The 27,573-nt window shown below is 46.6% G+C and overlaps 1 protein-coding gene across 1 annotated transcript in view; it reads left to right on the top strand.

Annotated features, from left to right (window-relative positions):
* The first annotated feature begins 453 nt into the window (after nucleotides 1–453).
* The window catches only part of SPATA16 (spermatogenesis associated 16), a 156,125-nt gene continuing 129,005 nt past the window's right edge, over nucleotides 454–27,573 (top strand). The window contains exons 1-2 of the mRNA XM_083739594.1: nucleotides 454–582; nucleotides 12,399–13,020. Coding sequence (XP_083595720.1) covers nucleotides 12,427–13,020 — 594 coding nt within the window. The 5' untranslated portion in view covers nucleotides 454–582; nucleotides 12,399–12,426. The remainder of the gene's footprint in view (nucleotides 583–12,398; nucleotides 13,021–27,573) is intronic.

The raw sequence follows: 27,573 nt of genomic DNA, 5'->3' as shown, positions 1-27,573 counted from the left end.
TTCTGGGGGGGCTCCTTCTGGAGACAGACAGACATGTCTTGTATCCACTGTGGTGACCAGACAGTGCAGAGAGTAGAAATTCCATGGCACACTTGTAGCAGTGAAACTGGACGCCTTCATTTGCCCTACTTGCAACAAACCATGTCTCTCCCGTATTGGTCTCTACAGCCACAGCAGGCGTCGTGGCTCTCCAATGGTTTGATTTCACCCCTGAAGGCTCTTTCTATTGTCTCCTAAGAAATACGGATGCCAACAACTTCTGAGCAGACATACATAGGACTGCACTGCTTAACTCATAGCACTCATATGAAGGAAGCGTCATGCCACCTTCCTTTGCATTTATTACATGAATAATATGAGTATCTCATTCCACCCTCCCTTCTCTGTCCCAGAGTGCCAGGAATGTGGGGCAGTTGCTGTTGGAATGTTTCGTTTCAAATCTGTTGCAAGGGGGTTCCGCATGTCTTAAAAGCACAAAACGGACTAAATGACTCCCGCTCCTCGTTGCGGTTCAATCGGCAAAGGAAGTGTGAAGCGCTCAGAAACTCCGGGTGTGTACACCAGGGCTTTTGCTCCTGCAGAGTGAGTAAACGTTTTTGTCTGACCCCTAAAGACACGTAACGAAGGTGCCCGGCGAACCTCCCTGGGGAGGGCAGTCCACAAGTGGGGAGCCACTGCAGAAAAGGCCCCGTTTCCCATGTTGCCGCCCTCTGGACCTCTTGTGGAGGAGGCGCATGAAGAAGGGTCTCCGATTATGACCGCAGGGTCTGAGTTGGTTCCTATTGGGAGAGGCAGTCCTTGAGGAATGTGGTCCTGAGCCATTTAAGGTTTCATCGGTCAAAACCAGCACTTGAGACTGGCCCCCAAAACTAACTGGCAGCCAATGCGGTCAGGCTAGGATTGGCGTTTTATGCTCAAACTGTCTTGCCCCGGTGAGCAACCTGGTCACTGAAATCTGCACCAGCCGAAGTTTCTGAACTTCAGAGGCAGCCCTACATATAACGTGTGGCAGTAATCTAACCTAGAGGTTACCAAAGCATAGACCAAGTAGGATATCCTGGTCCAGATAGGGGTGCAGCTGAGCCACCAGCTGAAGCTGATGGAGGGACCTTGTTCACATTCCTGGCGATTATCTAATGCTTATTTCCCCTAAATTGATTTTTGAATTTTATTGTTATTCATGTTTTTATACTGTATTGTATGCTGCTTTTAGAATTAAGTGTTTTACATTTGTTGTTAGCTGCCCTGAGCCCGGTTTTTGAACCAGGAAGGGCGGGGTATAAATAAAAAATTATTATTATTATTATTATTATTATTATTATTATTATTATTATTATTCCACCTACAGTAATAGACAAAGAATACAGCTACAAATCCATGCCTATGGAGAGGAACTTCTCCCCTTATCTCCCCGCTCTGCCAAGAGCTTTGATTATATACAGTGTGTGTGTGTGTGTGTGTGTGTGTGTGTGTGTGTGTGTGTATCCATAAGTTTCTCTCTGCTAATGTAATAATGTGTAACATATCTAATTATCCAGGCCATAGCTTGCTGGTCTGTTTTTATATTAAGTAATAGCCAGAGAGGAAGGTGATATAGCTTTCCTCCGACCACCCATCGCCTCTCCCCCAGCCCCCGATAAAAAACGAGAGCTTACATGCCAACAAATTTTAAAATATTGCCGCTGATTGTCATCTTGTTTACAGGAAATTTAGAAAAGCCAATCACATTATAAAATCCCTTTCCAGTAATCTCATCTTGAATTAGAAGAACAGATCTCTCTTGAACGAAGGAATGAAGATATATCTTGTTTTTTTCGGAGTAAAAGCTCATCTATAGGGGGGGGGGGTTTGAAATTATTTTTTCATTGCAGTGGTGGAGGGAGGAAATATCTTTAGGATGTTAATACTTCTAACAGAATGGCTTCCCCAGGCACAGCACAGGAGAAATATATTTTTCAGAGCTCATGCATTCATAATAATAAGAAATATCATTAAAATCTCTGCCCCACTCTTCCTCCCAAAGGGACCATGGGGAATGGGGCAATGGATGAGAAGCTGTGCAAAATTTCTCGGGTTCAGTCCTGGAGTGGCATCTCTAGGTAGGGCTGGGAGAAAAACCCTGGAGTGCTGCTTCAGTGTAGACAACACTGAGCTAGATGGGGCAGTGGTCTGGCTCAGAAGAAGGCAGCTTCCTATGTAACAAAGCCCAAATCACAATCCAAAATGAAGTAAGCACATTTAAAAAGATGTTGTTGTTGTTTAGTTGTTTAGTCGTGTCCGACTCTTCATAACCCCATGGACCAGAGCACGCTAGGCACTCCTGTCTTCCACTGCCTCCCAAAGTTTAGTCAAACTCATGCTGGTAGCTTCGAGAACACTGTCCAACCATCTCGTCCTCTGTTGTCCCCTTCTCCTTGTGCCCTCCATCTTTCCCAACATCAGGGTCTTTTCCAGGGAGTCTTCTCTTCTCATGAGGTGGCCAAAGTATTGGAGCCTCAGCTTCGGGGTCTGTCCTTCCAGTGAGCACTCAGGGCTGATTTCCTTAAGAATGGAGAGGTTTGATCTTCTTGCAGTCCATGGGACTCTCAAGAGTCTCCTCCAGCACCATAATTCAAAAGCATCAATTCTTCGGCGATCAGCCTTCTTTATTGTCCAGCTCTCACTTCCATACATCACTACTGGGAAAACCATAGCTTTAACTATACGGACCTTTGTTGGCCAGGTGATGTCTCTGCTTTTTAAGATGCTGTCCCCACCACGGCAAGGCAGTGATCCATGAAGGGGTTTAAAACATGACTAAAAACAGCCACCTATCCTCACAGCTAATAATTTCAAATTTTTTTGTACCCATTTCATAGAATGAGGAAGCAGACCGAGAAGGCATCTAGCGCTCCAAAAACATTCCCTACATTACAAACCCCAAACACAGACCTTTATGGAAACCAAAACAACAAGAAGGAAAGTTTAACATAGATTTCTGAGAAGCTGATGCTTTGGTGATATGCAGATTAATTTAAATTCAATCAATTATCTAATCACTTAATTGGTTAAAAAGCAGGTGATTAATCAACTATAATCATTTAATCAGCTGACAGCACCAACTAATCTATCATGTTGTTGCTGTGTCCTATCAAAGTAAAACATGAAGCTCTCACGATTCTGTTGATGCTGCCAAGTTCCATACTGGGGGCCCTTGGGGAAGGGCTGTGTAGCTCAGTGGTAATGCAACTGCTTTGCATGCAGAAGGTTCCACATACACACAGTAAGCTGCCTTACACTGAGCAAGACCATTGGTCCACCTAGCTCCGTATTATCGCCACTGACCACCAGCAGCTCTCCCAGATTTCAGGCAGGAGCCTCTCCCAACCCTACCTGGAAGTGCCATTGGGGATTGAACTTGGAACTTCTGCTTGCAAGGTAGATGCTCTGCTACTGAGCTGTGCCCCTTCTTCCAAGGTCTCAGGTCTCCAGATAGGGCGGACCAAATTCCTATCTCAAACCCTGGAAAGCTGCTGCCATTCTGCGTTGACAGTACTGAGCTAGTTTGTCCAAGAGTCTGACTCAGTATAAGTCAAATTCCCATGATGGATTAGGTCTGTCTCTCTCCACAGCCTCCATTGTTTTCTCTTCAGGGGAGAACTCATTAGCACATCCTTAGTTCTCTGTGGCTCCCAGAGAAAGGCTCAAAGACCAGCTCTCCAAGATGGTGATTTGCAGTCGAATACCTCTCTCATATGATCTAAAGTTAAACAACATGTGAGAGCTAACAGAGAACATCAACAGTTAATTATCAACCCATATACACTCAGAGAGCTCCTTTTAGCTTCAGTATAGCTCAGTGGAATTTCCCAATGTTGAACCCTCAGCAATACACATTCAAATACATACAGGCATATTCCATACAGACTCTAAGCAGACACCAACTCTACTTAAAATCTTAGGAGATCTTCCGCAACAGAGAAACCAGTTCTGTAGCCATCTTGAAGGGTAGTTGTTGAGATGCCACCCCAAGGCCACAGATGTTGTAGCTCCTGTTCAGGGGACTCCAAGAGCCTGAGTCACCTTGCCGCGCATTGAAATTCCAGCAGCAGCAGCAGCATCCTGCACCCTTTGAGCCTTGTGGAATTTTCTTGGGAAGGTCATAAAATGAAACATTGCCGCATGCTAACTTAAAGGTTACAAAATCATGGGCTCGAGCAGATGCATTAGTCTGTGACAACGCTGGCACCCTTCCAGCTGTCTACAGGAGATGAAGGGAAGGGCTGGGGAGGAAGAATACTTAAGTGAACATCTGTGGCTGGGGACAAATGCTTTCCTTAAAAAAAAAGTCCCTGAAGGCTGTATAAGAGAGCCAAAGACCCATTTAAAGGGCCCAAAGAGCCGTTTAATCCATTGCTTAACTTTCCCAACAGTGCCCAATAGCATCTCGCTGGATGGAAACCAGGGAAGGCTCGTCTATACAGGGGCACACAATTTCATCCAAGCACATGAAACCACCACCACTTAATTTTTATTTTTTTCTAAATAATATATATCAAAATTTTAAAGGTTACAGAAAGAAAAAAGAGAAAACACCAAATTACACAAAAACAAGACAACACATCACAATAATAAAAAAGAAAAAACAGAAAAATAGAAACAATTAAAAAAAACACAGCAAACCTTCCCATAACTTATCTTTCATTTGCTTGTTTCCTTGACCTCCTCACACCTCCCTTTTTTGTATTCTAGTTCGATTAGCTATTTCAGCAAATCCTTTCCATCTTTCCCAGTTTTTGTCCTATAATTTATCTTAATATAATGTGACTTTACTTTCCCTCCTTTCACCAATTAACAGTCTATTTTTTCTTAATCCTTTATAACATTTCTGCTAAAACCACATGACTTCATTCCAACATCCTTCTAACACTCCTTAATTTTACAATGTTTCTGTAAATAAACTTTAAATTTCTTCCAATCTTCTTCCACCGACTCTTCTCCCTGGTCTTGGATTCTGCCAGTCATTTCCGCCAGTTCCATGTAGTCCATCACCTTCATCTGCAATTCTTCCCTGGTGGGTAGATCTTGTGTCTTCCAATACTTTGCAAGAAACCACCACCACTTAAAACCAAACCTCAGAATGTAGCAGCACCCAATGTAGCTGGTGCAGACAGTGGCATGTGGTGCAATTTTTCATAGGGAAATGGTTAGGGCCAGAGATTAGTGTGATAATAATAATAATAATAATAATAATAATAATAATAATAATAATTTATTATTTGTACTCCGCCCATCTGGCTGGGTTTCCCCAGCCACTCTGGGCGGCTTCCACAGAGACCAAAAATACACTAAAATATCACACGTTAAAAACTTCCCTGAACTTGCCTTAAGATGTCTTCTGAATGAAAAGTAGTTGTTTATCTCTTTGACATCTGATGGGAGGGCGTTTCACAGGGCTGGCGCCACTGCCAAGAAGGCCCTCTGCCTGGTTCCCTGAAGCTTTGCTTCTCGCAATGAGGGAACCGCCAGACGGCCCTCGGCGCTGGACCTCAGCGTCCGGGCAGAACGATGGGGGTGGAGACGCTCCTTCAGGTATACTGGGCCGAGGCTTCCCTTCCTAAGCCGAGCAGAAGCTTTCCAGGCTTTGGGAAGGAGGCACCAGGCTATAATACTTTAATACTCTAATTTACTAGGAACATTTAGGGGACTAGCCTAGTCCCCTAGTCCACAAGGTGCAGAATAGGTGTTATGCAGAAACAGCTTGCTGGGTGGAATTGCAGGGGCTGCAATTCAAGCTTCCGAGCAGGTGGGTGACTGTTACTTACCTGGAGAGAGAGGGGGGAAGCGGTGGCGAACCGACTGGGAGAGGGACCACTCCTTGACAGTCCTGGTGAGATAACCAGCAGTCGCCTTTGAGCCACACCTCACTAGCCTGCTTACAGGTGAATTCTCAAAGTTTGGGGGACTTCAGCCCTTCTGCTTCATGCCACTGGGAAATTCCGGGGCGTCGGCGTACATCTGGCGATTCCAAATGCATGAATGCTTCAGCGCCCTCCCACCAGTTATCACTTAGATTCCTATTAGGCAGCGGAAGCCAGGCAGAAGAATTCCAATGCTACCTTTAAGGCTCACCTGAGCGGAAGCGTCCAGATAAATTGCATTGTGCACAGTGCCCTGGCAGCCTGTGCAGCTAACCTGTCAGAAAATTGCTTAATTCTGTTGGCTGAAGTGTGGAAGGATTATGGGGTGTGACATATGGCCCATCTCTTTCTTTCTTTCTTTCTTTCTTTCTTTCTTTCTTTCGTTTCCCCTCCATTAAGAATGAACCCCTGGTCACAAGAACTGGCTTCTTGACTCCTGTGGAAATCAAATGTGCCTTTCTTTCCTGAGAAAAGCAAAGCTCTGGTGATGCTTTTCTCAACTTTTTGTTTGTGTTTGTTTCTTTGTTTGGAACATTTGTACCCCACCCTTCAGCCAAAAAGGCTCCCAGAGCAGCTTACACACAATCAAAACAAGACAGTTCCTACCCTCAGGCTTACTATCTTTTGAATAATAATAATTTTTAAAAAGGGACACGGGTGGCACTGTGGATTAAACCACAGAGCCTAAGACTTGCCAAACAAAAGGTTGTGGTTCGAATCCCTGCGACGGGGTGAGCTCCCATTGCTCGGTCCCTGCTCCTGCCAACCTAGCAGTTCGAAAGCACATCAAAGTGCAAGTAAATAAATAGGTACCGCTCTGGTGGGAAGGTAAACGGCATTTTCGTGCACTGCTCTGGTTCGCCAGAAGCGGCTTAGTCCTGCTGGCCACATGACCCGGAAGCTGTATGCCTTCAGGTGTCTTCTAAAAGTCAGATAGTTGTTTATTTCCTTGACATCTGATGGAAGGGTGTTCCACAGGGCAGGCACCACTACCAAGAAAGTCCTCTGCCTGTAACTTCACTTCTCACAGTAAGGGAACCGCCAGAAGGCCCGCGTAGCTGGACCTCAGGGTTATATCAAAAGTTAGTCATACTAAAACTACTGAAATGGATGGACTTAAGCACCGACCTAAGACTAATGGACTTTGAAGATGCTCAAACTCATAGGAAGAAAGGTACTAAGAGGGAAACCTATGTCCCCACTGTGGAAGGATGTGTGGATCCAGAATTGGCCTCCACAGTCATTTATGGACTCATTGTTAAAACTGTGTTCATGGAAGACAATCTTACTCAGCTACGAGTGATCACCGAAGAAGAAGAAATTTGATGCCACTCAGTAGGATTCTGTCCCTTGTTACAACACATGAATCAGTGAAGGAAACAATTTATTGGAAGAGTTGCCTAAATTAGGCCGTGTTCATGGAAGACAATCTTACTCGGCTATGAGTGATCGCCAAAGAAGAGAATAAGAAAGAAGGGGCTAATAATAATAAGTAGTAGTAGTATTAGTAGTAGTAATAAATTTTATTTATACCCTGCCCTCCCCAACCAAAACCGGGCTCAGGGCGGCTAACACCAAATATAAAAACAATTGATTAGAATACAGCTTAAAAAACAAGATTAAAATACAACATTAAAACATTAAAATGCAGCCTCATTTCAGTGGAACTCAATCAAAAACTTTTCTGGGGATAAAAACGTCAAGTCTTCACCAAGGCTAACTATCCAGACTGGTCCTGCATGGGCCAGAAAAAAGCCAGGGAAGTCCCCAAATAGGAGTTCCAACACAGAAGGAGAAAGGAAAAAAGAAAGGGGGGAATCAAATTGATAAGACTGTTGGAAGGTTCAGAAAATGTTAGACGCCCTCCTGTGGCACAGTGGGTCAGTGGGTCTGGCTGTTGACCAGAAGGCTGGTGGTTCGAGCCCACCCAGGTACAGCTGTGGACAGGATTCTTGCATTGCAGGGGATTGGACTAGATGACCCTGGGGGTCGCTTCCAACGCTACAGTTCTATGATTCTATAACTCAGGACAGATTAAAGGCAGCACCCTGCAGTGGAGAGACAAATTATTCCTGCCCCCAGGGTGCTATTCACCTGGCAGACTAAAGCGCATAGTCTCCAAGGCTGGTAGCGTTATTTTGACCCTGGAGACAAATAATCCCACTCTCTTTCCTCCCTTTCCGCTAAAAATTCAAGAATAATACATCCAAATTTGCTGCCCTTGCCAATCAGCTGCTTGAATCCGCCATCTCACTCTGCCTAATGGTAGGGCCAGCCCTGCTTAGTAATAACTTGTATTATGTTACTACTCAATTGAGCGCCTAGCTAACACCAGTAAGAGCTGCATGACAGAATGTACAAAATTCAGAGTGAAGATCAATGTCTGAGTACCAGGGCAATTTTGTTTTTTTAAATGGTGGGTCGTTTGTGCTCTGCTTCACATAGCTTCACGGCTTTGCTGCTAAAATTAACAGTCAAGGCTGCGAGGAGGCGTCCTCTCTCTCTCACACTCACTCAAACAAAAAAAAACAAACCCCAGAACTCAATCAATTAAATTGATTGGCAGCAGGAATTAAGGCAAACAAATGTAAGCAGTTCTGGCGATGCAAAAGTAACAGACGAGATTTGTTTCCTCAAGATGTGATGATGGCTGATAGTGTAGGTGCCTTTTTCCAACAACAACAAAAATAGACCCAAAGCTTTGTCAACCGTTGACTTAGCCCAGACGACTACTAATGGACTACCCAAGGCAGTGGGTGGGCAGACAAGAGTGGGTGGGGAGAGGTGGGCTGTAGGCACACAGAGGAGGTGGAAGATGAGGCAGCAGCAGCAGGGGTATGTGGTATTTTTATTTTTTTCCTTTATTTTTTTCCTTGCCCTGGACTGGCCCTGATCAAGGGATCGATGGGCCAATGAGTCTGACATGGTGTAGGGCAAAATCCAACATTCACATTTTTCCCCCAGTAAGTGCAGAATTGTTTTTCAAAAAAAAGGAAAGAGCTTTAGGGGGGAGGAAGTATAAAGGTCATATTAGAAAGACTGCGACAGGGTCACTCTTGATAGCCCAATTTTACAGCAAGGCGATCAGAAGTGTCAGTGTGACTTAGCTGCAGGTGCTCTTTTAATGTGACCTGGTCTTTAGCAATAAGAAATGTACTGAAAGCAGAACCACACTTGTGATTGAATGAAATAGCGCGCGCGCACAAAACCGACAGGGCCAGTGTGCCAAATGTAGACTGGACTGAGGGAGGAAAGCATTATAAAGGACTCCTTTCTCCCTTTTAGATTTCAACCCCAACCCTCTCTTCTTCACCCAAGTAAGAGTGGAATGTGCAAGGAGCTAAAATTAGATTGTTTTAAAAGGCAGAAGTGTGACACGGTATCATTTTCTGTCCTTGCCCCGCCCCATTTAAAATGGGTCATTTTTTTTTAGTTGGGATTTTTTTTCCATTCTGGAAGGGCTGCATGCCTTACTGTTGTGCTTGTCAGTTCTGCGACCTATCATTGTCCGCACCAACGACAACAAAAAGAGTTAATTCCAAAAAGAAAATACAAAGATCAGGATGCTTGATGGCATCAGCCAAATAAAGGCACTTTAGGGAACACACAAAGTCAATTTGGGAGAAATTGCTCTCTGCAAATACCGTTTGGTAGTCTTCCTTTTCATCCTTGCACTGCTATCTTCATTATGAACCTTTTAGGTTAAAAGGAAGATCCTTTCACTCACTGTTTATGACTAGAATTATGCTTTCAGCCACAATGCACTTATGAGGAACGCAATTTTTCCAGCACACCTTTCCTGAAAGAATGGGCAGTTGGATCAAAATTGATCAGGGAAATATTTATCGGACCAAAGTAATGATTTTCTAGCTGTCGCTCCGTGAGACTGCCGAGCGATCAGTTTGCCCACACAAATTGCACTTGGAAAACTCTAAATGCTCAAACTGCACCATGGGCCAGTGACTTAGGGGCAAAACTCCTCCTTTTCTTTCACATGGGGGAGGCGCCACTGTGCATGGGGTCCATCCCCACATCGACTACCAATGAAAATTAAGCATGGCCATATTTCCTTTGGTACCAGGGTTGGACACCCAGACACTTGCTTTCTATAGAGAGGAGAGGCACAAAGAGTTTATCTCTGTGTGGTGCCAGCTGAGGCAAGTGGGTTTTGTTCCATTAAAGAGGGTGGCTGATGGGGGCAGGTGGTGTGGGAATGTTAAGGAAGATAGGGAAGGATATATTGAATAAGTGAGTGACGTAGCAGAGCAAATTCCCCTCAATATAGCTGGAAGCTAGTTTGCAGATTCATTTGAATCTCTTAGTTAGGATTATTTCCTGGTGTCCCCTTTAATCTCTCTTAAAAGAATAAAGACACAAGAGTCTATCTGAGTAAAGTAACAAAAAGTTTACTCACATTTCAGTTCACGATATGAAAGCTTGTTAGTGTGAGTTGATCTCATATGGAGACTGAACTCACGTGCTGCTGGCTGAGAACCAGCAGACAGCAAAATGACATAAAGACAACAAAATGGCTGCAGGAAAGCAGCATGGCAGCAAAAGAACAGCAAGCAAGACAAGAGGAAAAACAACAAGACTGCAAGTGAGAAAATGGCTGCATGACTCGGCTCTTTTAAGGAGTCAGCCAGAGCCACGCCCATCTCCCAGGTCCCATGCAGGGGGGAGATGCTCCAGACCAGTGGAACAGGAAGTTACACTGACTGGATGTCCCCTTGCCTGTGCCACTCTAGGGAAATAAGGAATGTTGCATTTGACTGCACCAATGGATCATGTCCCACAGGTGGGTCATGCATGCCCCTTTTTGGTGCCCTGCATCTTTTCCTGCTTCTTTTGTATTGGACTCCCCCTACCCCACAGCAGCTATTTTGCGACGGACGCCCAGGATACACCCCCAAAATTCCAAATGTGGCCACTATCCCCAGAAGGCTGATCAAACCTGGGCAACACCCAGCCAGAATGAAGCACTGTTATGAGTCTCATTGATGTCCATGGGAAAGTTAAAGGTAAAGGTAAAGGGGCCCCTGACCATTAGGTCCAGTCGTGACCGACTCTGGGGTTGCGGCACTCATCTCGCTTTATTGGCCGAGGGAGCCAACGTACAGCTTCCGGGTCATGTGGCCAGCATGACTAAGCCGCTTCTGGCGAACCAGAGCAGCGCACGGAAACGCCGTTTACCTTCCTGCCGGAGTGGTACCTATTTATCTACTTGCACTTCATGCTTTCGGACTGCTAGGTTGGCAGAAGCAGGGACCAAGCAACGGGAGCTCACCCCATTGTGGGGATTCGAACTGCCGACCTTCTGATTGGCAAGTCCTAGGCTCTTTGGTTTAACCCACAGTGCCACATACCTGCAAAAAAAAAAATCCCACCCACTGAAACCAATGGGGCTTCTAGGTATTTTGGCCAGGCCGCGCCCTGCATTAGACAGGAGCAAAATATCAGTGTTGTCTGTTTTTTAGCTCAGCCACACTGTGAGTTAGGTGTCTGTTATTCCCCTCACAGAGGTTGTGAACTGATCACCTTTTCCCATTTTACCTTGGAACCCTCCATATAATCATAGCATTGGAAGGGACCCTGTGGATCCTCTATTCCAACCCCCTGCAACACAGGAATGAATATGTAGCCATCCCATATGGGGATCAAACCTGCAACCTTGGTGTTATCAGCACCATGCTCTCACCGACTGAGCTATCCAGGCTACTGATCACTGGACATGCTTCTTGAATCTGATTAGAAGAAACCACATTGGCTAGCCCTGTCTTAGCTGTTAGATTACACTCCCCTTCTCATGCCATCCTGGTAATATTTGAAAAGGAGATTGAAGTGGGTGCATCAAACACCACCATTACTTCACTGCCCACCTTTCTCTTTCTCCCTCTATGTATCCCACCCTTTCTTCTGGAGCCTCATAATAGCATAAAATGGGGTTAATTGTATTTTCTCCCTGCAACAACCTGGCGAGGTAGGTTGTTGTTTACCTACACCATTTCATTTATGAATCGCTTCCCACGAAGGACCTTCAGGGTAGGCTGAAAGAAGGTCACACAGCAAGCTACGTTGGGCTTTGAACCCACTTCTCCTCATTGCAAATCCCAAAAGCCACTTATTTCACCCCCTGAAAACCTCACCCCTTGGGCAGCGTGTGAACTGTAAGCCAACAGGGTTCCATAAGGAAGAGTCTTGGCAGAGCCCAGGACTGGGTAGGTCAGTACTGAAACAGAAGTCAAAATACCATTTTTGCAATAACAGCTATGAAGGCAACTCAGCTTATTTTCAATAGAGGGTATAATTCCAAAGTCTTTCAAAAGAAAGAGGAGGGAGGGGGGAACTCTGCTCTTTGCTAACCACAGCTGATTGTTGACTTCAAATGGTGCCAGCTGTGGGCAAATTGAATAAAACATTTGCTCTGCATCCTTTATTTGCAAAGCTCAGAACTGTAAACTTCCCCACCTCTTCTGCCTTCTCCCTCCCCACCCTCAGGAGTTGGAGTCTAGCTTTTTGGTGAGTCATGGAGCCGGCAAACAGCACGCGCTTTGAGAACATCGCAAGCGGAATGTGCCGAAAGGAGGAGCTGAGAGGGACGGCGTACCGGCTGAATGACGTTCCGGAAGCTTTGCAAGAGGTTAGAAGTACCTCGGGGGCAGCGGTTGTGGAAAACGCGATGGAGAAGCTGAAAGCCGGGAAGAGCAATGTCAGGGAAAAACAAGGTCACGATCTGGACAGGTTGGTCCTGAAAAGAAAGTCAGAAAGCAGTGATAAGCCAGGCGTGAGGAAGGAACAACGCTTGATGGAGCCAGAGAACCAGGCCCTCCCTGTGCTACTGCCCCACATCCCCCTAAAAAGCCTGATGGAGGTCGAAATGAAGTTGGTGTACACAGACGAGGAAGACGTCACCTATGAGTTTCTGGCAGCTCAAGTGGCCCCAACCAACACTCAGGCCAAATGCCCAGGGTCTGCAAATGTAGATTCCCCAAGGCTGCCTGGCATGAGCAGGCAACCACAGATGGACAAGTGGCTTCAGGTGTCCTTAAAGGATGCCAGCACTTGCTACAGGCAGAAGAAGTATGCTGTGGCAGCAGGACAGTTCAGAACAGCCCTTGAGGTAGGTAGGGGCCCCGAGGGGAGTTGGGTGAGGTAATGGGGAGAGCGCAAGCGTTAGGTAGCCACGACAAGGGCCCTTGGAGGAATGGTGGCCACCAAAGCCCTGACTTAGCTTCACCAGAATCCTTAAGGTCACTCTAGATCAGGGATTCCCAATCTTGGGTCTCTGGTTGTTTGGGGACTACAATTCCCATCATCCCTGACAACTAGCTAGGGAGGATGGGAGTTGTAGTCCAACCTTATCTGGAAACCCAAGTTTGGTGAACCCTGCCCTAGATTATGGTGTAAAGGAGAAGCTCCTTTTCAGAGAGTCATTCCTGGAGAACGTGGATGGGGAACTTCAGGCCCAGGGCTCAAAGGCAGGCCTCAGGCCACAAACATTCACAGAGGAAACACCTTCCTTTGGAATGGCTGGAATGTGTCCTTGGAAGGTGATAATGGCTCTAGCTTGCATGGAAGAAGGATCAGTGTGTGGAGAAATCACTGCCTTTTGTATACCATCTATTTAAGTAGGCTTTCCCTTGCGCATAAGATTCACCACACTGCTCTGTTTTATTATTTATAGATATTTAATTGAACGTTTTATCAATCGATTCTCTGTTTTTACCCATGTATTTCTTTGCATGCTTGGTTATAATGCTGTACATGGATTTTTCTTTTCATTCATTTGTTTCACTTATTATACTTCTACGCCGCTTTTCACTCACACGAGTCGCAAAGCGGCACACGTACAATAAATAATAACACAGTATTTCACAAGTGCAGCATAAATCATTTAAAATGGCCAACAAATCATCCGCAAAACAACCACTTTTCTATAACTCTATTAACAAAGCAACTTAGAAAAGAGATTAAGCAGGACAACCACAATAAAACTCTTATTATTATAAAAAAAATCACAAATCATTACTGCACTCGGTGCTTTTTCTCTTAAAAAGAATGTTTAGGGGTACTCTCATGTTCCTACTCATATTGAAATACTGCCCCACAATGAGGCCAAAAAATGTTTAGGGGCATGCGTACCACCGTGTACCCCACCCCCACCCCCCCGAAAAAAGCACTGTCAGCATTCATAATCCACAAAGCAATATTAACAACATTAACAAACAAAGAACCAAAGACAAGTTAAGCACTGCTGAATCCACACACTCCCTCCCCAACCCCATGACTCAGAGCCCTCCACTCAGTTCATCAAAAGACACATTCACATTATGACTGTCTGTGGCAACATTCCTTCTGAAAGCTCCTGGGGTTCTGAAGGGTGGAGGGTGGAGCGAAGCAGGTGGAACAAGCCCTTGCCATTCCCCTCACTTTTTCATTTTCCTAACGTTCTTGCGGGCTTTTATGCAGACCGCTTAGGGATTTCGTATATTAAGTGGTATATAAATACTGGGATCATTGTTACTGTAAATAATAATAATAATAATAATAATAATAATAATAATAATAATTCATTATTTATACACTGCCCATCCGGCTGGGTTTCCCCAGCCACTCTGGGCAGCTCCCAAAAGAGTATATACCGTATTTTTTGCTCTATAAGACTCACTTTTTCCCTCCTAAAAAGTATGGGGAAATGTGTGTGCATCTTATGGGGCGAATGAAGGCTGCGCAGCTATCACAGAAGCCAGAACAGCAAGAGGGATTTCTGCTTTCACTGCACAGCGATCCCTCTTGCTGTTCTGGCTTCTGAGATTCAGAATATTTTTTTTTCTTGTTTTCCTCCTCCAAAAACTAGATGCATCTTGTGGTCTGGTGCGCCTTATAGAGCGAAAAATACGGTATATCAGGTTAAGAACTTAATTCGTTCTGGAGGTCTGTTCTTAACCTGAAACTGTTCTTAAAGTGGAGGCACCACTTTAGCTAATGGGGCCTCCCGCTGCCGCCGCTCCGCCAGCACGCGATTTCTGTTCTCATCCTGAAGCAAAGTTCTTAACCCGAGGTACTATTTCTGGGTTAGCGGAGTCTGTAACCTGAAGCGTCTGTAACCCGAAGCGCCTGTAACCGGAGGTACCAGTGTGTGTGTGTGTGTGTGTGGCAAAACATCAAACATTAAAAACTTCCCTAAACAGGCCTGCCTTCAGATGTCTTCTAAAAGTCAGATAGTTGTTTGCTTCCTTGACATCTGATGGGAGGGCATTGGTTCCCTGTAACCTCACTTCTCACAGTGAAGGAACCACCAGAAAGCCCACAGTACTGGACCTCAGCATCTGGGCAGAACGATGGGGGTGGAGACGCTCCTTCAGGTATACAGGACCAAGGCCATTTAGGGCTTTAAAGGTCAGCACCAACACTTTGAATTGTGCTCGGAAACGTGCTGGGAACCAATGTAGGTCTTTCATGACCAGTGTTAATATGGTCTCTGTTAAGTTGTGGGTGAACATATCAGACGACACAGCGATTCTTCAAACAGCTCTTGTTTATTCACAGGCCAGAACAGGACTGAACTGAAGGGTTCAGTCAGCCTGCTTATATAGAGCTCCAGTACAACGTAACTGTAACAATTTTCTAAAACTATCCAATCACTGAACTTTCAATCCCTTATTTGTATAACTATCTACAGTATCCCCCTGCTGGCCCAGGGTGAGAACTTCAGTACATAACAGTCTCGGTGGCCGCTCCCCGTCACCAGTACCTAGCTGAGCCTTGAAACTTCCTGGCATCTAGTACAACTGTCCAGCAGGCTTTTTCATCTCTTCCAAGCTTACGAGCCTAGCATTCCACCTTTGCCCAAAATGACTGCCACAGAACCCCTTGGGATATAACCCCACAGCTCATCAGGGGAGAGAGAAAACGATAGCATCTGCTGGAGGGACCACCACAGAAGTGGAGCATTTACACCTACCAGGTGCGCGCTGACGGGAAGCCGCGGCTACTGGCATTTACAGGAAAGCCATCGTAATGTTCTGCCCTGATTTCTTTGGTGCTGCCAATCTGATCTAATTATATTGGAAATCCCTTCTATCGTAGTGCTGTAACTCCCGCTGTGCTGTGGCTCATAATAATCACATAATGGGCCAGGATTTAGGCATAATCAGATTTTCGCTTCCCTGTCATGTTTCCATAACGCTGCTATAAAACTGACATAAGCGGCCAAAAGTGGAGAAAAGAAAACAGAAAAGCAGCACCCATTATTTAAGCATCTTTATCAGATGGGTGTGTGGCAGCTCTGAACCCCCCATCCTACCCTGCCACACACACACACACACCAAATATATATATGATGAAAAATAAGAGAAATTGGATTACCACTGCTGGGAACTGTTTGCTCATGTGCAGCTTCAGCCATAATGATGGCACCAAGATCTCTTAATCATCAGCGGGTGGGTAGTTAACGTTACAGAGCTGCTGAAGCTGGAGGCTGCATCAAAAGAAGGGTCACCGAGAGGTTTTGTAATAATAATAATAAATAATAAATAATAAATAATAAATAATAAATAATAAATAATAAATAATAAATAATAAATAATAAATAATAAATAATAAATAATAAATAATAAATAATAAATAATAAATAATTTATTTGTACCCCGCCCATCTGGCTGGGTTTCCCCAGCCACTCTGGGCGGCTTCCACAAAGACCAAAAATACACTAATATGTCACACATTAAAAACTTCCCTGAACAGGGCTGCCTTAAGATGTCTTCTGAATGTCAGGTAGTTGTTTATCTCTTTGACATCCGATGGGAGGGCATTCCACAGGGCTGGCACCACTGCCAAGAAGGCCCTCTGCCTGGTTCCCTGTAGCTTTGCTTCTCACAATGAGGGAACCGCCAGAAGTCCCTTGGTGCTGGACATCAGCGTCCGGGCAGAACGATGGGGGTGGAGATGCTCCTTCAGGTATACTGGGCCAAGGCCGTTTCAACACACACACACACCAGTCCATTTATCCGGAAATTAGGGCACACATTTGGGTCTGGATAGAAACATGGGAAGCCGCCTTGTACCAAGTCAGACCTTCTGCGTTCAAAACGGATGTTCTGCTGCTGAACCACATCCCACCAAAAACAGTAGCATCTTGACCTCACAGGGACCAGCCAGTTGCCTATGGGAGGCCTTTAAGGAGGACCTGAGTGCAGCAAAGCTCTCCGAGCTTCTTCTTCCCAGCAACGGGTATTCAGCGGCGTTTTCATTTGGAGGAGGGTTCAGTTCACCTGCTGCCTGAAGGGACACAGCCCAAACAGGATGGTTAGTTGGTTGTTTTTTAAATCCTGCTTTTTATCCTTTCTTTCAGACAGCTCCTGAGTTAATAAGTTGCTTTTTTTATCCGGCTTTTCAATTACAGTGGTACCTCGGTTTAAGAACAGTCCTGTTTAAGAATGATTCTATTTACGAACTCCGCAAAACTGGAAATAGTGTCCCGGTTTGCGAACTTTACCTCGGTCTAAGAACGGAATCCGAACGGTGGAAGGGCACCAGCGGTGGGAGGCCTCACAGTGGCGTAGCGTGGGGGTGCAGGGGGGCCGGCCGCACCAGGCACAACACCTGGGGGTTAGGGTTAGGGGGCGCAAATCCACGGGTTAGGGGGCACAAATTACTTGCCTTGCCCCGGGTGCTGACAACCCACGCTACGCTACTGAGGCCTCATTAGCGAAAGCACACCTCGGTTTAAGAACGGTTTCGGTTTAAGAACAGACTTCCAGAACGGATTAAGTTCATGAACCGAGGTACCACTGTACCAAAACGGCTCACATCAATAAGGGCGAGAGGGAGGCCCGGATAACAGGTTTACGGTCTGACAAGACAGGATGTGGAAAGGAAGGGGAGTGGAAAGGAGGGGCAAAAGAGGAAGAAGATGGAGATCAGGTCTTTAATTCAGGACAAAGCGCTAAACCCAAAACATTTTCATCCATTTCGGGCCATGCTGATTTTCTCAGAACCTTGCTTAGATAGCAGTTGGCGGCTCTTGTTCCTTGGCCAACAGTTGGGACCAGAGTTTTCTTTCGCCCTTGTTTCTGCAGTCCCAAGGCAGTTGGAACAGAGTGTTCTTTCCGGCCGTGAGCAGAGGGGGAAGCGAGCCCCTTCTAGATTCTCCTCCTTTGGCCGATGGATCAGGCCAAGCCGGTCGTCCTCCTTGGCTTGATGTTCTTTCTCTTCAATTAGAATTTGACCCTGGAGAGAAAAGGTATGCGATGTGTGAATCGGCGCACTCCATTTGTCCTCCTCCTCCCTGCAAGTGGCGGTCAACGAAGTGGAGCAAAGCAACAGCAAACCAGTTGCATTGCAGAGTTTGGCTGCAGCCTCGCAGCTCTCATATCATCAGGTTCCTGCCTTCGCAGGTAGCAATCGTTGACCTTTGCCGTGCACATATAAATACTCCCCATTTTTCTAAGTTTACCCAAAAAAACAAAAAACCCCAGCCCATCTAGCATTTTTTGCGTGATTGCCAGCTGAAGTGTGCAGGCTGCAAACAAGCCTCTTCTGACATCTAGCCCTCTTTTTCCCCAGCATTTGACAATTAATCCCACAGGGAGGCGACATTTCGAAAAGCCCTTGTGGTTTTCTAGCACATTTAAAAGCCTATCCAGCCTGCTGGGGACTTGGCATTTACAGCTGTACGACCAGATTCTTCTATGTATCGCAGCCCACAAAGTGATGCCATAAAGTGTAAATAAGTGCAGCACTAGGCCCCAGGCTGCAGCAAGACCCCATTTCCTCACCATGTCCGTACCTCCCCCCCCCCCCCATGTGTGGCTGGCGCATTTTGCACAGGGCAGCAAAATGTAACGTAATGGACAGGAGCCACTGAGAGGAACAGGGCTCCAGAACAGCAGGCGGAGGAAGCAATTTGGCTTGGACCTACTGAATTTTCTTTTGGTGGCAGTGACCCAGAAGGGATTCTTCTTGCACGAAGGAGGAGGGTTTGAGTCCAGTTTAGCAACGGGGAAAAATGTAGGACTTGCAAAACAGCAACAACAATAAAACCAAGTGCCACCATCTCTGACCCAAGTGGGCTTGTAATTCCTTTCAGAAGTGGATCTTGAACTCAGTTTATTCGGAGCCAGAATGGACGCCACCGGACCCCTGATGTCATCTGGCAATGTGATGAGGTCTGATCCCTCCCACAATATGTGTAATGGTTCTAGGGGTTGCTCGTGCGTAAGTTGCCGCCACTCCTGGCTAGGTTACCTGGTTGAACCCTTTCTGTCTGGACAGCCCTTCACTTCGTGGCTGTCTCAGTCACTGGCAGAATCCGTCAGTGGGCGTTTCTTGAACTTCTTCCAGCAAAGAAGTTCTTTGACGCCAAGTCTCCTCCTACTCTCCCTGCGCGGAAGTCTTCTGCGCAGGGAGGGTGTGGGCAGCGGAGCACCCGTGCTCTCTCTGCTGGTCTCCAGTGAAGAGTCCTGGAGCCTCCTCTCCGATTCCCCCTTCTGCCCCCCTTCTCCACTGGTGTTACGCTGATTTCCTTCCCCAGCAGATGGGCTGCCTCTCTGCCTGCTGGGACCCTCTCCGGCATCCCTCTGGAGCCTTCCCTCCGCCTCTGGCTCCGATGGCAGTTCCCTGACAATATGCCTCCTCATGTGCAGGCTTGAGGGCATCCTGGGCACAGGGCCCCCTGTGCCCCTTCCCAGACCACTCACAGGCTGTCTTGCCAGGCACTGGCGGGTTGGCATTCCGCTCCTGAACTTCGCTCTGGGAAAGAATTGTCATCTTTTTAAAAGCAGCCAGCCAGAGAGCCAGAATTGGCAGTGCTTCTCGGCTATTGGTTCCTCCAAGCCACAGCCTAGACTCTCTCTCCCTCTCTGTGGGCCAGGGCAGCTGGCAGCCTGCAATGGAAGCAAACTACCTCTGTCTGGTTCCTCAGCTTGCTTTTCCTGTTGCCACCCACCCAAGCACTCCCTTCCCCTCCATGCCTGGCTTGGCCCATGGCCAGACTCAGCTCTAGCAATGTTCCGGCATCCTCCTCCTTTTCTTCACTGCTTCTGGGCCCCACCCCGATATACCAATGGGGCTAAGACAAGCACTGGAAATAAGAACGCCGGTGACCACAGCAGCACCCGTAGGTGCCTCACACAGCACTTCTTTACAGAGCTGAGCAGTTCAAGGACACTGGCCTCAGACCCCAAGCCGTTATGTTCATATCTCCTCTCACACTCTCCCACCCACTGAGGAGCCAGGTTTAGGAGTAGGTCAGCAATAAGGAATACCTGGTGTCGACAAAGTTAACTCTTTATTCAAAGAAACCAAAACAGCTCAAGCCTAGTGGGCACAGCAACTTTTCCTGGTAGGCCTTGCCCCAGTGAGGTAGTTGCCAGGTCCCTGCCTTCCCTCCGCTCTCTAAGTCTCCTCCTTCCCTGGGTCCTTCTCAAGCCATCTGAGACTTTGTCGCCTTGTCCGTCTCTGTTCCACCCTCTTCATACCTCTTCTGGTTCTGGGAGACCAGGGGGAGAGGAGCTGATCGCAGCAGGAGACTCCCTGGCTTCTTCAGCCGCCTGCCTCATCTCTGTTGCTTGGGCCCCCTCTGCTGCTGCCTCTGATTCTTGACTGCTCTCTGCCCCAGCTTCTTCCTGCTCACTAAACGCTGTTACCTCTTCAGCTTCTTACACCTCCTGCTCCCATTCTCCTCCCTCTTCTCCCTCTGACGACACATCGTCATCCAATCTCCTGGCTCTGAGTCTTCTTCCCTTGAGGGTTTCCTAGCTGATGCCTCCCATCCGTCCTCTGCAGCCAGCCAGTCCATGACAGCTGATGGGCACTGGTGGCAGTAGAAATCTCTCCTCCCTACATTAAGTGCAAATAGACCTTAAAAATGGGTGGGGGTATAGCTCCCTCTACCACTGATGGGGCCAACAGCCACATAAGAGGGTGGGAGAGAAGGTAGGAAGATATGAGAAAGAGGCTTCAAGGAACATGCATTGGTGGGTTTTAAGGGCAGGAGAAGCAGAGTCCTTCTCCAGATGAGCCAAATAAGAGATATATGTATTTTAAGGCAAGCATTATGATGTCCCCACCCAACCCTGGAAAATACATGTCGCTATATGCAAGGCAGCTCAATGTAAGCCTGTTTGCATTTCTGTCACCCACATAGCTCTGGGCCAGTGTTCTTCAACCTCAGGCTACAACACCCACCATCCCTGACCATTGGTGATGGGTGAGAGTGATGGGAGTTGTAGTCCAACTGGGGACCCAAATTCAAGGGACACTGCTGTAAGCAATGGTGGCGAGAGCAGATAATATTAAGTGGAAGGACTCACTGCCCTTTTATCTGGTGCCATCCCTTGCTTAGGGACGTGGGTGGCGCTGTGGTCTAAACCACTGAGCCTAGGGCTTGCCGATCAGAAGGTCGGCGGTTCATATCCCCGTGACGGGGTGAGCTCCTGTTGTTCGGTCCCAGCTCCTGCCCACCTAGCAGTTCGAAAGCACGTCAAGTACAAGTAGATAAATAGGTACCGCTCCGGCGGGAAGGTAAACGGTGTTTCCGCGCGCTGCTCTGGTTTGCCAGAAGCGGCTTAGTTATGCTGGCCACATGACGCGGAAGCTGTCTGCGGACAAACGCCGGCTCCCTCGGCCTATAGAGCGAGATGAGCGCCACAACCCCAGAGTCGTCCGCGACTGAACCCAATGGTCAGGGGTACCTTTACCTTTATCCCTTGCTTGGTTTGGGGAAAACGTAGGTGTCTTTATGATATCCACCCCCATCTCTTTGCCAGGACTGGCATTATCTGCTCTCCTGTTAGAGCTATAAGAATGTAACATGGTTAATGGAACTGTGGCTGCCTAGAGCAGGTTCCCTGGGGGGAGCTGTTTCCAGGTGAGCAGCTCTAAGCACCATTCTCGAGACAAAGCTTTTATTCTCAAGAAAACTTCGTTGCAGGCTGAAGATACATGAAAGTTCTAAGGGCAACATGCCCAGGGCTGACCTGGACCATTTTATATCCTCTTACACCAAACAGTCAGACATATATCCACTGACCCGTATTGCTAGTTACTTGGGGGGGGGGGGACAGGATCTCCAAGCACCTGGATTTCCCATCATACTCCCTTCCCCGTTATACTGTTTCTTGATTTTCCATACGTTCCTCCATTCACATCCCAGCGCTCAGGTACTCCACTTCAGCAAGCCCTTTACATTTGATTTGCAAAGTCACTTGCAGTCATTCTCATTATCGTAGGATCTCTGCTGTTTAAAAACGGCTTAAAAGGTGCGTTTTGTCATCCTGGGTAATGCAGTGCTCCCCAGAGGCTGTGAAATGGCCTACTTTTTGTGTGTGTTTATCAAACCGTGCTCTTCGTCTGAGGACCAAAATGTAATTAGCGGCTGTAATTTATCCCGAGAGAGCGAATATTTCCTCAGCACCTAACCCCGAGAGAGCAGGCTACAGCATTCCTCGTGCAGGAATTTTGCATCGCTCTAAAATGCTTGAGTTCTTCCTCTGTAGTCTTAATATTGATTACCTTTAACTCTCACTGCCAAAGGATAACTGCTAGCAGGGTGCACAGAGGCCCAGAATTCTGTCTTAAGCTGTGTGGTGGGAATGAATCGGGTATGTTCCAAAACTGGTGTGTGTGTGTGGTATAGGATTTGGGAAAGTCTTCTTGAACTACATTGCCATGCACTGAAATACGTAGTGGCTGGTGTCCATTTGGGACTGGCAAGGCAGAAAAGTAGAGAGGCCAACCATAGCTGGAAGCTGAGCCAATGACAGCATACCCTCCAACATTTCTCTGATGAAAATAGGTAAAGGTAAAGGGGCCCCTGACCATTAGGTCCAGCTGCAACCGACTCTGGGGTTGCGGCGCACATCTCGCTTTACTGGCCGAGGGAGCCGGCATACAGCTTCCGGGTCATGTGGCCAGCATGACTAAGCCGCTTCTGGCAAACCAGAGCAGTGCAAGGAAACGCCGTTTATCTTCCCACCGGAGCGGTACCTATTTATCTACTTGCACTTTGACGTGCTTTCAAACTGCTAGGTGGGCAGGAGCAGGGACCGAGCAACGGGAGATCACCCCGTTGCGGGGATTCGAACCACCGACCTTTTGATCGGCAAGTCCTAGGCTCTGTGGTTTAACCCCCGCGTCCCCTGATGAAAATAGGGATGTCCTATTCCATGCTGGCTGGCTTCCAACATACATAAAAACATCGTTTTAAACATTTAAAAACTTCTCTATACAGGGCTGCCTTCAGGTGTTTTCTAAAAGTTGTATCTTATCTCCTTGGCTTGGAGTGTTGCATAACTCCATACCCTCCGACATTTCTGATGAAAATAGGGACGTCCTAAGGGAAAGCGGAACATTCTGGGATCAAATCAAAAACCGGGATGGCTTCTGCAAATCCAGGACTAGCCCTGGAAAATTGGGACTCTTAGAGGGTCTGTGACAGGCAGAGCCTATTCATTCAAGTTTTGCCCCATCCAAATCTCTACTGAGTTCTGCAAAGGCAACACTGAGAATGAGGAGGAGGAACAGAACAGGCAGCGCCACTGCCCTGAGTTGGTTGTAAGAATGCAGGCAATTGGAGGTTGGCCAAGGGCAGACTGAGACTGATGCACTATTTGCCCAAATGAACCAGTCTCTGCTGGTACTGGAGAAGGCATGTGGTGATTGACTGGTCACCCTGGCATTTTCCGCTTTCTATATGAAAGTGAGAGTTGGACCATAAAGAAGGCTGATCGCCGAAGAATTGATGCTTTTGAATTATGGTGCTGGAGGAGACTCTTGAGAGTCCCATGGACTGCAAGAAGATCAAACCTATCCATTCTGAAGGAAATCAGCCCTGAGTGCTCACTGGAAGGACAGATCCTGAAGCTGAGGCTCCAATACTTTGGCCACCTCATGAGAAGAGAAGACTCCCTGGAAAAGACCCTGATGTTGGGAAAGATGGAGGGCACAAGGAGAAGGGGACAACAGAGGACCAGATGGTTGGATAGTGTTCTCGAAGCTACCAGCATGAGTTTGACTAAACTGCGGGAGGCAGTGGAGGACAGGAGTGCCTGGCGTGCTCTGGTCCATGGGGTCATGAAGAGTCGGACACGACTAAACGACTAAACAACAACAACATAATACAGTGGAGATTTTTCAGGAGCGGGGTCTTTTCAACAGGGGCACCAAAATCCCTCCTTGAGGAAAATCTTCTCCACCCTCGCTCGGTTGAGGCTTAAGTGAATGTTGCTTTAGCAGCGGGTCCCTTGAATTCAAGGGGAAGTTCTGCTCGCCGCTGCTGCGAATTTGCTGTTGCAGCCATTCTTTTCTTGCGTGGCTGGGTTTTTCACATTGTCAGCCACCTTGGACAGCTTAATTTACTCCGTCCACCAAGATATAAATACTTTAATTGAATGATAAGTGCTTAGGATTCCAATTTTAGCTGGCATTTGATGGTAGGCCTCCTCTTAATTTGAAATCGCTTGGCTATAATTACCCAGTTGGTCCTTGCAGTCCTCCTCCGATGTAGCTTAAAAGTCCCCCCATATGGTGTGGTTGCCGCTTCTCTGCGGCTGCTTCCCACACTTAACTCTCTGGTAACGCACATAATGGGGAGGAGAGGTTTATTACAGTACATGGATCGTTTCTCAGACTCACTACTAATTTTTGTACTCTTCATTATCCTTTAAAATGGTGGTTGTTTCTTTGCTGCACTGTATCAGATGTTACCAAAGAAGGGAAATGTCTGGAAGCAAGTGAGGCCTTTACATTTGTTTACCTCAGAAGATGTGGATCTAAGGCCGGTTCATGTACTCTGCCCCAGTGAAGCGAGCAGCCCTGACGTTGGCTTAGTTGTTGGAGTGGGAGCTGTTAGCAAGATGTCTGGGGCAAAAAAAAAATCTCTCGACAGGCAATTAATTATCCCGATAAAGATGGTATACAAATTCTAGAAAGGTTTCCTTGTGCCATAAATCTCTTCCGGAATTAAATTTTACACTCTGTTGTCCTGAAAATAATCTCCTCCAGGTCATTAAACAAACAAATGAAGTAGGTTAATGGCTGGTATGTTACTTTTAAAGCCTAGAAAGAGCTCCAAACGGTATCGCTGTGCTCGCCATCTCGGATGTGGTGTTTGTCTCTGGGATGTGAAATGAAGATCTCAAATAAAGTATGATTAATTCACCAGAGGGCCGTAGAGATCTCTTTTCACGAGCTGGATTAATTCCATAACCCACAGATGGTCATTATGGGCTCTCCCGGTGCGATTGTGAAATCAACGTAAGTGTCACTCTATTTATTTATTTTTTTAATCGTAGTCTCGGCTCTTGACTTAACTCTTTGAAGGGTGTCCCAATGTGAATGTGTTCTGTGTGCGTGAGCATACAAGGGTGGGCAACAGCAGATACATGCCAGGATCTGATTGCCAGACTAAGCAAATTCCCTTTTGCCGTATGTATCCACTCCACAATGCCTAAAAGCTCTACTGCTGTGATGCACCAACTTCCATCGTAGTGCATGTTTCCTTACTTGTTGTGCATGTTGCAGTCTAACTAGTTTACACTAAGCGAGTTCTTAAAAGGTCATTTCTCCAAAAAGAAACAGAACAGCTGAGAGCTATAGATGGCTGCAAGTTGAATTACCTGTATACCACCCCTCAACACACCATCCTCTTTTTTCTCCCTTGGACCAGAAGAAAACCTGCCGCAGGCCTGTGTTCAGAGCCTTGACAGCGAGCTGCATATAATCCTTTTTAATAAACCAGTAACATTATGAACATCTGTTTTGAGCCTGAATCATTAGCAACGCGATGCTGATAGCAACAACAACAGAACTGGTTGCTGCGCTCGCTCACTCGCTCTCTCTCTCTCACACCCCCTCTCTCTCACACACATGCACACAGACACACAAAGTAACCACAAATTTCACTTTTGCCTGCAACAACAATAAAAAGTTTTCAAGCACAGGAAGTTAATAGACGAAAATATCTCTTTTCTTTACAGAACAGACTGCTGTACCAATTCCTTTTCAAAACTCACACACACAAAAGCAAGGAAATGCAAGCTAAGCCACTCCAGAAAATACTGCATGACAATCATTGTGCATTGTGTTGTTTGTAATGCACAATGATTGCCGGCTTAGTTAGCACTTTATTGCTAATGTGAACGAGTTTTGAAGAATTAATGGGTGCAGCAACCTTAACCATTTTATTGTGACTGAGGGTTATTTTGTCAATTGATCCTATACCCCTTTAGTGGGAGTAAAGTCGCTTGAACTCAGTGTGATCAGACTTTGTTCTGAGTAAACATGCGAAGGATCGGGCTCTGTGAAGATAAGAGCTAAAATATATACATTAAAGGGGTGAAGCTAATGTTCCTTCATTGCATTTCATCTTTCACCATAATTCACTAAGATTTGCGTGTCAAGGTCCCCAAGCCACCCCCTAAATAATTCACAATTCACACATAATGTTTGTTTAAGGTTCTTGGCATAATTTTGGCCACAACTTTATTAAAATACATAAATGTGAGTGGTTGCTTAAGCATTGGTTATGACTATTTGTCCCCACGCCCAGGGACAGAACTGACTTCCGGATTCCAGTGAAAGTCAGTAAGGGAAAACAATATTGGGGAGAGAATGGGGCTGGGCACCAGACCCTCATCCCCCCCACCCGCATACTCTCGGGGGCTTGCGCGGCCCTAAGCCCCAATCAGGGGTACGGAGAAAAGAAAGGCAAGCCCCTGGATTCCTTTAACAGAATTCCCTTTCTGCAGCAGCATTGGAGGGGTAGGCACCACCAATCCTTACCCCTCCACCATTTTAACCAATGCCTAACCGCAACCTTACAAGTTGTGACAATTTGCTACACAGTAGGCAAAAATCAAATGGCACCAGCCAATCAGCCAAATGGACAAAATTCCTACCAGGCCCCGCTCCAAAGCAGACGACCCCGTGGCAGGCATAGGAAGGTCAACCAAGAGCCCTAAATTAGCGAGGGGGGGATCCGATGCACGCAGCGAAAGAGCCCAGTCAGTGCTATGTGACTTGATTTTATAACCTTTGGTCCGTCCCTCTAAATGGCAACACCAAAATTTGCCCAGCAACCCAACTGCCCAATCACTGCGATGGTCATCCAAACTAACCCGCCCAGCAACAGAGGGGTGGCCTGCCAGACCCCACCACAACACGTGCTCTCTATGAAAGAGAACACGCTTTGCTGCAGTGCTGATACTGCATTTTTGTCACTAAAGATCCACAAGGAATAGGGGTGTGGGGTTGTGCATTTTATTAAGACAGTTTCCCCCGTCTTCCCCCCCATGGTTGCATCCCTGAAAAGGCCTGAAGCATTCAGCTTGGTATAGAAACTGAACATAGGAACGGGTCTTATAATGAGTCCAACCATTGCTCAGCATTGTCTGCACTGACTGGCCACAGCTCTCCAGAATTTCAGACAAAGGAATTTGTCCATCCGTCCTAGAGGATGCTGGAGATTGAATCCTTCTGCATACAAAGCAGATGTTCTACCCTTCAGATTCAAAAGAACAGATGTGAATCCATTTTTTTTATGACTGTGGCACTATCACTATATTTTAGAGAGCAAAGCCTAGGAATTGATTTTCATGCATGCTCCTCTTCCGTCTCTGCCTTCTGTTCTCTTTTATTGCTGCAAGAGGGGTCTCTTTTTATTAAATTGTTA

This window comes from Podarcis gaigeae, assembly GCF_964106915.1.
Source record: "Podarcis gaigeae genome assembly, chromosome: 5".
Taxonomy (NCBI): Eukaryota; Metazoa; Chordata; class Lepidosauria; order Squamata; family Lacertidae; genus Podarcis; species Podarcis gaigeae.
Note: the sequence above shows the minus strand (reverse complement) of the source record. Positions and strands in the feature narration are given on the sequence as shown.